This window comes from Acanthisitta chloris, unplaced genomic scaffold (genome assembly GCF_000695815.1).
Source record: "Acanthisitta chloris isolate BGI_N310 unplaced genomic scaffold, ASM69581v1 scaffold28444, whole genome shotgun sequence".
Classification (NCBI taxonomy): domain Eukaryota; kingdom Metazoa; phylum Chordata; class Aves; order Passeriformes; family Acanthisittidae; genus Acanthisitta; species Acanthisitta chloris.
The window spans coordinates 35,713-47,957 of record NW_008668111.1 but is presented as its reverse complement, the minus strand read 5'-3'; the positions used below and the strand labels follow the sequence as shown (position 1 = coordinate 47,957).

At 40.0% G+C, this 12,245-nt stretch overlaps 1 protein-coding gene across 1 annotated transcript; it reads left to right on the top strand.

Annotated features, from left to right (window-relative positions):
- Positions 1-731: 731 nt before the first annotated feature.
- ERI1 (exoribonuclease 1) lies at positions 732-10,048 on the top strand. Its single transcript, XM_009072777.1, is given in 7 exon segments — positions 732-784; positions 3,078-3,288; positions 4,379-4,576; positions 4,644-4,727; positions 5,378-5,487; positions 7,671-7,785; positions 9,647-10,048. Coding segments are annotated over 7 exon segments (1,014 nt in total). The 3' UTR covers positions 9,890-10,048.
- The last annotated feature ends 2,197 nt before the right edge of the window (positions 10,049-12,245 follow it).

Genomic DNA, 12,245 nt, shown 5'->3' with positions numbered 1-12,245 from the left:
CCCCGCCGTGCGCCCGCCCGGGGAGCCCGCGGGGAACGGCCGAGAGCCGAACTGCCTCTGGGATTTTTCACTCATTGTGTTGCTTATTCCACACGCGTGGGGCGCCTGCCCTGTGTCCCGGTCAGCGTGGATTCTGGGTGATGAAGGCGTCGAGAGAAGTCTCTTGGTGCTGGTGGAGGCTGTGCTAGCACACACCAGAGAACTCGTTTCTCTGTTCAGTGCAGGACGTGCATTCAAGCTGTGTCTCCAGGAGCTGCTGTTTGGCCTGACTGAAGAGCAGGCTTCGCTGTAGATTTTCTCAGCCATCTGTAAGCCAGTTCACTCAGTTTGATCACAGGTGTAACAGTGTGGTGCTTTACTGCATTTTGGTGCCAAAACCATCTGCCAGAACTGCTTAATGCAGTTATTCAGCAGCTACTCTGATTTAAGAGTAAAAAGCAGAATTCAAATAGTAGATTATGTGTTTGTGGTTTCCTCTTAGGTTATAAGTCTTCTATTTGTGTTTTGGGTTTTTTTTTTATTATTTAGCTGTAAATGCAGAAAGCTTTAAACTTCTCTCAAGCTTCTTGTTTTGACCTTCCCTAAATGACTGTGAATTTCTCTTCTAGGACAGGCAGCATTGTAGGAACAGTGAGCAAGAAACTAATGGCAAGAACTCAACTGCCAGTTCAAAGGACTTCAGTGATCCAGTTTACAAGGAAATTGCTATGACCAATGGTTATATCAACAGAATGACCAGAGAAGAGCTCAGAAGTAAACTTGCAGAGTTCAAGCTTGAAACCAGGTTTGGGTTATTTGTAAACATTATGATCTGTCTTTGAGAGCAGTAGGGCCATAAGAGATGACTGAAGTTTAGAAACACCACAAAGTGGAAAACAGCCACAGCACCAAACACTGGTTGTTTTGTGTGCTGTCTTGATGCTGCTTCTTTTGTAGGATTGATGGATACTGTTTAATGTGTGCTGCCTCAACTTGTAACCCAAAAAATGAAGGAATACATAACTGTAGGGTACTTCTCATTACGTATTTGGTTGAGGGGCAAAGGAGAACTACAGGGGTTCTCAGGTGGTGTTGAGGAGCTTCAGCATATAGAAGATCCCCTCAGACCATGTGTATTTTTATTTGCTGTACCAGTACAGATCTGATAATTTGCTAGAACCTCTGTGGTGATGTGGCTCAGGATTTCATCAGTCAGAGAACAGGTACCTTTAGGTGGAGAGTTTGCTATTCTGAATAGGTACACTAGAATAATGTGAAAAGTTGAATGCATAATGAGCTGGATTTGTGCTCACTGAGGAGGAGAAAAGGGCTAGGAATACAGTGTGTTTCCTCCTGTATTGGCAATGACCTGCAATACACTGATATTGCTGTGGCCAGACAAATTTGAGATACTGTGAAGAAAGTCAACTGGGGAAAACAAAGTGTATTGTTTCTGTAGGCAGCAGTAATGAGGAGGTAGTGGTGGGAAGTTAGCAAAGTGAGAAGCTTCTGCTCTGAAGGAAGAGGGACTGTGAAGGGTGAGATGGAGTCTAAAGGACGAAGTCTAGAGAAGCAGCAACTGTAAAGGAGAGGCTGTTGAGAGGGGAATAAAAAGGAATTAGCAGAGTTTGATTTGAACAGAATAAAGGGAAAAAATGGAGTGGGGACAGGAAGTGCAACCTGCTACCTCCAGCATCTGTCTTCAGTTCCTCCTTTGGTTACAGTAAATTAGCTCCTCATGAAGAAGAAGTTTTATCATTACCTGAGAAAATGTTTAGTAAAACAGGTTAGATTTGTGCAGCTATTCAGCATTTAGTCTGATTTAAAAAGAAAAAGCAGAATTCAAATAGTAGATTATGTGTTTGTGATTTCCTCTTAGGTTATAACTTTTCTATTTTTTTTAAATCTAGCTCTAAATGCAGAAAGCTTTAAACTTCTCTTTTACCTAAGCTAGACTTCTTTTGTCAATATATCCAATGAAGTTAGTCAGAATATGTCTTACATGTAAACATATAGTGCACATAGAGAATTGTTTGCCACACATCATCCTTTCCCTCAGGGTTATTTTGATAGCAGATCATCTCCTCTTACCAACATTTTTATAAGTTTAATGGAAAAAAGGTAACTTCCCCCTCTATCAGCTTCCACACTGTCTAAACTTTGAATGAACTGGTCACTGAATTAAATTAGATTAATAAACCAGAGTGAAGACTTATCTCTCTGTTCTGAAATGCAGGTTTAGTAGCCTGATTCCACTTTTACCTTGTGGACCAGTGGTTGCTTGATAATACCACTTGCTACAAGTATATTTTGCAGCATCTGTGATTTCGTTTGCAATGTGTAATTTTAAAAATAACTTCCTTCAAAGAGTAAATTATCCTTGTTTATTCAGCTCTGATTGGGTATGTGGCAGTTCTGGCACCTGCATTTGCATGTTACAATGTTTGTATTAGAGCACCACAGTAAGTAACTTTAATCACTTCCCAATGGGAATTTATGTATAGCCACAAACCTCCTGAAATGCAGGATCTTGGCCAGGAGGTTTTTCTGACAGCTGAAAATCTTGAGTACTTTATTTTAATTGAGTTGTTCAAGCTCATTTTTGAATGTAAATTGAGAGGGATTTAAAATGTGGGCGTTTTGGCTGGATTCTGCATTATCAGTGCCACTGATGCAGAGACACCTCGGGCATCAAGTCGCTTCAGGCAGAGGGCACAGGGAAATACAGGTGAACAGTACTGCTTCCAGGGCCAGAGGTCATCGAGGAGCAATCTACAAAGACCTGGGCTTTTCAAAGGCTTTGGCTACTGAGTCTTGCTGAACTGGAGGTGACTGCAGTGTCTTTGTGCTGTGCTTCCCAGGCTGTCCCTGCTATTATCTTGATGTCTTAGTTGTTGGGGGATATCACAGCCTCTGAGTTATCCCAGATAATGGATTGTTAACTGTATTATAAAGTTGAACTCAGACTTCATAAGTGCTGGTGTTCAAAATTGTGGTAATAAATTATGAACTTTCAAATGCTAAATATAGCTTCAGTTCTACAGTGGGGAAATAATTAAGCAGGAGTGTGATCTTTGTCACTTCCCTTATCTCTTTAGAGGAGTGAAAGATGTACTGAAAAAGAGACTGAAAAACTATTACAAGAAACAGAAGCTGATGCAGAAGGAGCACATCAATGGAGACAGCTGCTATGACTACATCTGCGTTGTTGACTTTGAAGCAACATGTGAAGAAGGAAACCCACCTGAATTTGTGCATGAAATAATTGAGTTTCCTGTTGTCTTACTAAACACACATACCCTGGAAATAGTAAGTGATCAAATTGTTGTGTTGGTGTGCTGTTCTTTGATATAACTTCTTTGCTTCAGAAAGTCTAGATTAGTTGTTAGGTATATGTTGAACTTTATTAAGAATAGCATGTGTTTTTTTTTCATAAAGACCTCTCCTCTGTGCCTCTTACATACAAACAATACTGTCTTTCTATTCTGAAACCATCTGGAATAGATCATTCTCCTGCTGTTGACTCCCTCTATTGCTAAGAGTTTCTCAGTCATATCTGTCTCTGCTGCCCCCTTGCCCCTTCTTTCCCTGCTTTAAGATCCACAAATCTATTTCTAGAACTTAAGGGGCTCATCATAAACAAGAATTGGCAAATTCTGTGGCCTGTCTGAGGCAGTCTAGAAGACTCTAATGCAGAGGTTAGAAAGCGAGGTTGAGTGAACTCCACTTCTTGTGAGGCTAGACTGCTTCCCCAATGTATCTGACAGATTGACAGCTCTGTATCCTGATGTTAAACATACTTAGTAGGTATTTGGCAACCTCAAGTGCTCTGTTCCAGTACAGCTTTCTTTTAGGAAAAACTAGTTGCTGTCTAACTGAAACTGAGTGACTCAGTGAAGCAGAGGACGTGTGCATACCTCTGACTAATGGTTCATTTATCAAGAACTCTTAAGAGGAAGAGGATTTCCAGTAATTACTGTGGTGCTACTTTAGAGTGTAGCTGCACATATGACAAACTGCAGAAAGAGGATTGTGCTGCCAAGATAGTTTTTATTGCCTTTAGAATAGTAGGAAATGCTGTGGGTTTTTTCCCTCTGTCCAGAGGGTTTGGTATAGCAGCAGGGACTTGGGCCTTTCTGTTTTCCATGAAACTTGCCTGCAGCCTTCACTCCTGCACTGCTTAGCTTCCCAGAGTGAGATCATGTTTATCCCTGCCTGTCTGGCATCCAGAGGTGTAGGACTTGCATGCAGCCTCTGAGATGTGCAGATGGCCTTCTTCCTTGAGTTACAGGTCAGCCTTTAGAGATACCACCTAAAACCTGTAAGGCTTTGCTCATTCCTCTCACTTTTTTCCTTACTCACACTCCTTTTGCCAAATCCTTGCCTTTTTTGCAGTCAGTCCTTCTCTCCTCTTAAATCCACATTCCCACTCCTTGGTACCCATTGGCTGAGAGGAAGGAAACGTTCCAGTTTGAAGGTCATCCATCCCATTGTGAATCTGGTGATGGCCAGTCAGGAGGCTCCTGTTGGCTGGGGAGGTACACACTCCTTTTTGTCTCCAGCAGGACAAGTAGCTGCTATTGTCTTTTGGCTGTAGGCAAACCAAAGTTGCCTTGTGGGATACATAGTGTGCTGCAGCTGAGTGTTTGATTCTCTCATCACAGGAGGATACCTTTCAGCAATATGTGAAACCAGAGATTAATCCCAAGCTTTCAAACTTCTGCATCAATCTGACAGGAATAACCCAGGTAATGTGCACTTTTGTTTCTTCAGGAAAAAATATGAAGAAAAGAGATCTAGTGTTGATGTTTTCAGGCTAGTAATCTTATGTGGTAATCTTTCATGGCTATTTTTCTGTAAGGCCTATTCTCTTAATCCTTGTTTTGTCCCCTCTCCCAGTTATCACAGAATTGATTTCACTAAGTTGGTGATTTGTAAATCATTCAGTTTGTAATTCATGTGTAGAAACTTTAGCAGAGGAAAACACTTGGAATTGCATCAGTTCTTCTTCTAAGATTTTTATTCTAAAGAGTTTAGAGTCTTAGGATCACAATGGCTTGTGATCAAGTGACTTGAGCAGGAGCCTGGGAAACAAGCTCAAAGGTTTTAATTCAAGTTCAAGTGCTGACTAACCTTGTTACCTTTACAGAAGCTGTTAGAAGGTTGGCTCTTTTAGTGGTGCCCTTGTGGTGCTGTTTTTTTCAGTTTAGAAGAATCTGTCCAGTTACACATTTGTCCTGTTACACATTTTAATGTATAACCTGGTTTTCTAAAGATTTTGGTGAAACTAACTTTGTAAGTGCCCATATACCAATATAATTTTTACACTTCATGCCAGGTATTTTTTCTGAAAAAATATTCCTCACTTTGGGTTGCTTGGTTTTTTTTGTTCTTTTAGGATATTGTTGATAAAGCTGATCCTTTTCCTCAAGTTCTTCAGAATGTCATAGAGTGGATGAGACAGCGAGAACTGGGAACAAAGTACAGTTATTCCATGCTGACAGATGGGTATGTCCTTATGCTTCTTTCAGCACAATCTAAAACTGTGAAACTTTGTTTAATATTTGTGAGGGAATTGTTAAAGGTGGATCAGGACATTTTGCCATTTTATTTTAATTGAAGCATTGAGGAAAATCAGGACAGCTCAACTAAACAATTTGAAGTGAAGCTAAATCCATTAGATGGCGCCGTTTCTTTCCCGGAGCTCTTTGTGCAGCCAGGTGGTGTTGAAAAGACTTTTCATGCTTTGTTGTTGCTGAAAATAACACTGTGTAATTTCAGTTCTAATCAGCTTCCATGCCCTTCTGAATCTGAGGCTTCAGGGATGTGTGGTGGCTGTGCTGTAGTATCCTGTGTGGGTGTTAGTGTTACTGTTAATACATCCTGCATATTTCACCAGAAGACAATAATGGATGTTGATGTTTATGGAACAAGGAGAAATGGTTAGCACAAAAACCTCTCTGCTCTGGCTTAGAGGACTGTGGCTCTAGTGGGTCCCACCTCTGACAAACTTTGTGTGTGAGGGATTGACAGTCCTCAGACTGCCACCTGAACTTACTGTCTGACAAGGTCTGCGTGGAAAATCAAGCCCCTTAATGACTGCAGAGTGAACAGGTCTTGAGACCTAGATATGTCTGTGATGCAGTGTTGTTCTTGTGATCTTAGCTTTCTTATATGGTGAAATACAGTGTTTGAGCCTTATCTTGTACACCACTGGCTAGGGAATGTTTTTTGCAGGTGATGCTTGTCTTCTAGCTGTGAAACATTACTATTCTGTTAACATATCTGCCTTCTTCCTTCTCTTGAAACGAGGGCTCGAAGTAGGATAGGGAGTTTTTAACCTTAGCTGTGTTGAGGTGAATGATACATTTTCATTTTTGCTTGCAGAAGGTCTTCTGCTGTGCTGGATTAAAAAGGCAGTTCTGTGTTGCTCTCATACAATGACTCTGTTGAACCAAAGAGAAATGAACTCTGAAACAAAAATGGAGTCTATGAAAAAAGAGCATGGGAATGTTAGGATAACTTCCTAACACTTCTGTTAAGTAAAACACAGATAAATATTCCAGTCTATACTAGGAGTAGTTTGAAAAATAATGTCTCATAGTAGATGAATGAATACGTAACAAGTTTTTTTTAAAGTAATGCCACTTAAATTAGCAAGTGAGAAATTATTTTTGCCCATGAGACCTTTTTCTCAAAATTCCTGAAGATTTAGACGACTACTGTAAGTCACAGGTCTTGTCTGGCGAAGAACCTGTATCACTGATATGTTGTGTCCAGTGTGAACAGTGAAGCCATTTGAAAAGCTGTCACGCAAGACCTGAGGTGTACAGGACAGATCCTTGTGCACATTAAAAGTAAGGAGCTAAGGTAATGTCATTCCAACTTTGATCAATTTAGAGAACTGTGTTAAATATTTCTATTTGACTATTTCTAACCTCTGGTTAGATTATGGTGCTATCTTTGGAAGCAACAGTGAACTAAAACAAGAAAATGCTGAAGCAGAGGTGGTGCAAGACTGGTTATGTTACTGGGCCTAAATGTCTCAGGAATTTCCCTCCAGAGGAATCGCCTCAGTGAAATTCCTTAAGGAAAATAGATGCAGTGGAATCTCTGTCATATAGGTGAGATGGCGTAGACAGCTACAAGAGATGAGGAAAAAAGTTTTCTTTTAGCTTGAAGCTTACAAACTTGTTGGGGTGGTTCCCTTCAGACTACAGGTGCACAGGATTATAGTTTCATCTTCTTTCCATAAAGATCTGGTTTCTCATCAAACTAAGTGCAGTCTTGTTTCAATAACCTACATGAAGTAGAGAGATGCATATGTACCCAAGTAATCAGGAAAATTCGAGGTGTCTCTTGCTCCCCCAAGGACTGTGTAAGCATCTCATTTATTGTGGGTTTTTGGAGTAGATGTGACAGGTGGAGTGGTTGGCATGCTGGTTTTTGTTTTAACCATCCTGGACCTGAAATCATCCTAGTGAAAATCTTGCTTATGTCATTATTTTATGCCCACGATTAACAAATTCATATTAAAATTTTCTTTACAATAATACAGCAGAAGAGCTTTTACTACACCATTTTTCTTCTGCTGATCACCAGACACAAGGCAGCTTTTAATGCTCCAGTTGTGCAGTATGTAGAACACGGGATTATATATTACTAATGCTTTTCTCTTTTGACTTTTTAAGATCTTGGGACATGAGTAAATTTTTGAACATCCAGTGCCGTGTTAGCCGCATCAAATACCCTTCTTTTGCCAAAAAGTGGATCAATATTCGCAAGTCGTATGGGAACTTCTATAAGGTTTGTACAAATTGTTGTTTCTCTTGGAGCGAAACCTGGTTTAGAAGTATGGAGTGTCCTGTTGTGCTTGTCATCTCTACTTGCATAGTAGAAAATCACAGTACTTAAACCAGTTGCCTGGGGCCTGATTTTCAAGTGTGTTTTGTGTCCAGATCTCAATTTACTAATTGAAGATCATGTAATCTACTGCGTTTTGATTTTAATCTTGTTTTTAAGAGTCAGGATGTTCTCCATGAAGGATTGTCTAAAAATGTCATACTGGTCCTCATAGATCAAGTGTGTCCTGAAGTAGTTCAGCTGAAAAAACTCTCTATTGATTTTTCAGTTATTTTTTCTTGTTTCCATGTAATACACTACCCTCAGATGTGTTGAGTTTTGACAGTGTAACGGGGACAGAGAAAGACTAGGTCATATCTACACTGGAATCACATTGTCAAGAGAGAAGTAATAGCAAGTTCAGTACTGGACCTTATTGCTGCTTTCTTTCATATTCAGATTACCATAAATGAGTTATTGGAGATTCTAGTGCATTCCAATCAGCCTACACTAAACACTCTAGAATGTGATTTCATCCTAGCTGGCCATCTTCTCTTGGAGGGCTTTTTAGTACTAAATGTAGCCTTGAGATAAAAAACAGGTTGACATTTAGTAAGGGAAGAGCTTTACTTTGTGCTGGGCAAATATTACAGGGTTACTCCATTTCTCCCTCTATTATTGCTGCCTTCTCTGTATGACAGTTTCTGTTGAAACATGCTAGGACACAGAACAGTCTTGTTAGTCCTATCAGCTTTGACCCAGAGAAACCTTCCTTTTTCATCAGAGGCAATGAAGATCGTAACTTAGGAGTCAGTTCCCTTTTATTTTTTGTGATTTTTTTTTTAACAAAAATATATGTAAACAGTTGCAGCATTTATAGTTGTTCAGTGCTTCTGCTTAGCTATTCTGTGTTGCTGTCAAATCTGTTAAGTATAATAGATAAAATTAATGACAAGGAATGTGCTGAACTTACCTGTGGAATATCCCACAACCTGCAGCATGTCTCCCCTGCCCAGTTTGTGTGTGTTATTATTGGAGTTGCATATTGCCACATTTTGGCAACTGTGCTGTCACCATTCTGCCTGGCTATTAAATCCAGTAGTATGGTGCAATATCCTGGAACTTGTCATGTCCCTTGTTCCCCCACCCCAGCCACCACCAAGAGAGCCAGCTGAAGTTTTCACTTAAAGTTATCCATTTGTTTTTCTTTGACCTTTCCAAACAACAACTGTATATTTAGTAGTTAATCAAGAGAGGACTTGGGGCTTTAGCTGGTGTTGCACTTTGCAAGGGCAAATCAGTTAAGTTTCCTTGTTGTTGGCCATCCATGTAAACACAGGCTGCTCTGGGTGTTGCTGATCTGGTCCTGTGGCCTGAGCTGGATGTTAGTGAGAATCAGGAGCCTGGTGCTTCTTTAATCACTTTGCATTTAAAAGGAAAACCAAAATCTGATTACCTCTGCAATGCCCCTTTGGCTGGTAATTCATTTTTCACAAAGAGTGTTAAACCTATCTAGGCCATGACTTCCACTCCTGCCAGCACAGGCACATCTTGAGTTTGTGCTGGTAATGGTGAGAGGCTCTTGACATCATCCTGAGTCTAGACAAGCTCCTGTTGACAGTGTCTCCTCTGTACAAATGAAAGTGTCTGTTTGACTAAAGTGCTTTGAAGTTAAATTGTTAGTGATCTAACAGAAGGCAACATGAAAGTAGTATGTGACTTAAGTAGCCTTAAAATCTGCTTTTTTTTTTTTCCTGTACTGTGTTAGATTAAAAAGGCTTGGTGCAGAACCTAATCCTTGAATGTTACTGACTTTCTCCATCAGGTTCCTAGGAACCAGACCAAGCTGACAATCATGCTTGAAATGCTGGGCATGAATTATGATGGAAGACCTCACAGTGGACTCGATGACTCTAAAAACATCGCACGGATAGCTATAAGGATGCTGCAGGATGGGTGTGACCTGCGGGTGAACGAGAGAATGCACGCTGGACAGCTGATGACAGTGTCCTCCTCAGCCCCCTTAGAGGGAGCCCCTGCTCCACAGATGCCCCGCTGCAGAAACTAGCAGTGCAGGGTTCTGCCTCTTAGACTGTTAAGAGCTTGTTAAACAGCCACCTCTGCCAGCTTGTCTGCCATGCAGAATCCTGGAGCACCTTAACTCATCATCTCTGTTGAACTAAAGAGGAGTGTGGAAGTTCTTTGCCCTTTGAGGCCTGTTACAGCAGTTCGGGTTTTTTTATACTGATGATTTTTGTTGTTGTTTCCAACTTTGCTAGCAGTGACGTTGATATGCAGAATCCAGGCAAAGTGTTAAGCTTTTAAGAACATGTAATTTAAACACCTGTAAAATGGGTTGGGCCTGTGTGCTGCTGTTCCACCCCAGGCTGTAGGTAGTGTTTATTCACTGTGCTGTACTCTAATCATATCTAGCATCTGATTATTCATTGCACACAAATAAGACGTTGCTGGAAGAACTGAAATAGCAAGTGGTCAGGCTGGCCTTTCCTGATAAGGCACTCTTGTAAGGGATCCTGCAGGTAATTTTTTGGTTTTTTTACAAAGTCTAGGAGAAATGGGAGCATGTGCATCCATTCTAAAGCAGTAGAGAAGTGCTCTGTTGTTTGCAGCTTTTCTTTAGGGGATGTGTTTGTCTGCTTCACATCAAATAGAAGAGCTGTGTATTGAGTAAGAATTTTGTTAATGCAGTATGATAGTCATTTTTATTTAACCTGTATTTAAAAGGAGAAGGTTCTTCAGATTGTCATGTTGAGGATGACATCTCCTGTTCCTCCTACACTCACAGCTGCCCTTCATTAAATGTCACTTTTTGACACTGTCTGTCATTTGGGCTGAATAAAGCAAAAGTAAGTTCAAAACATCCCAGATCATCACAAGTTTGTGCTCTGTGATTATTACTTAAACCAAGAAGCTTCTCATTCATAGCTAAAGACATGCTCAACTATTTTTGGTACCTTGTTGTGCTTCTGCCACCGTGAAGCTATTCCTTTATCTCAAGATCTGACATTAGAAGATTAATATAATTTTCGTAGCGAAGGCCACAGCTAATTATTAACAACTTCTGCTTTCCTCCCAGGCCTCAGATAAGATATACTCAAAACAGGCCGAAGTGTTGATTTGCTTTGTCACCATGGACTGTTACAAAATACGACATTAGTGTGATCAGCTTTGCATTAGAATGGCTTGTTCTGAAAAGTAGAATGATGTATTTTCGTTGCTCTTACTCAAAAAAAAAAGTTAGTTTGCTATCCCTGTATTGAAGTTCATTCTTTCTACCTCTTACGTTTAGGAAACAAAATAACCAATTCATAAAGTTTTGTTGAGAACATTTACTGTTGGGCTAATCAAACTCCTCACAGCACCCCCCTCTGCTCTTCTGGCTGCTAAATCACATCAGTGGAAATGTGAAAACTTTATTTTAAATTCATGTAAGAGAGAGAAGTATTGGTTAATTCTTGATTGCTTCATATGTTTTCTTTCCAGTCACAGATCCAGACAGTCCATCTGCTTTAGAATGATGTTCTTTTTTTTGCTTCCTGAAAACAAATACTTGTTCTACTTGTAGAGTTTTGTTGAAGTTTGCAGTTTCTTCTTTCTGTAGCCACACTTGTATTTTCAGAAGGGTAAAATCCAAATCTCTGATACGCTTATTCCTAAAATACCATTTATCTGTCAGCCCATGTTTTGTACAAATTCTTACATATATGCTTTTCACTGTAGCAACCTTGGCATCCTGTTTTCTGAAGAACTCTGGTAATTGACTTTTTTTGTCTCTGAGCTAGTGTTGTGCAGGTTTCTGTGATGAAAGTGAGTAGCTCAGCAGACCTCCCCTGGGGATGCTGGCAGCCAGAGACTTTATCACTAGTCTTCTATTTACAGGTCTGTAACCAGGCTCACAGACAAATGAAAAGCTTTTATTTGTTCCAGATCATGCTACAGGTTGCATAAGAGCTGTTGTAATTTTACATGTATTTTAAGTACAGAGTTGTGTATTTTTGTTAAATAACTTCAAAAAGATATTTTGCGATAAGTTAAGTAATAATTGTTTTCTGTTTACTACTTGAATAGGCTGGGGGTTTTTTATCAGTGACTTGCAGAAATCAGGAGACTCATTCTAGATACAGTTTTATCTGAATTTGATTAGTGTCAAACTGTAAGCTATTTTCACAGAACATTTGATTCTGTGATTTTTAGATGAAGTGAATTTTAACAATGTTTGCTGGTTTGCTTGAAATGTAAACAAACTTCTTTAAATAATTTCATATTTATTAGCATGTCAGGTGCTGAATTTGGTCTCTGAGATGATTTCAGCAGTCTTTGGGATCTTGGTGTCAGCACAGCTTGTGATTAATCTTCTCTTGTGGACTAGCAATATTGCCATGGCTAGGTGGCTTAAAATCTCA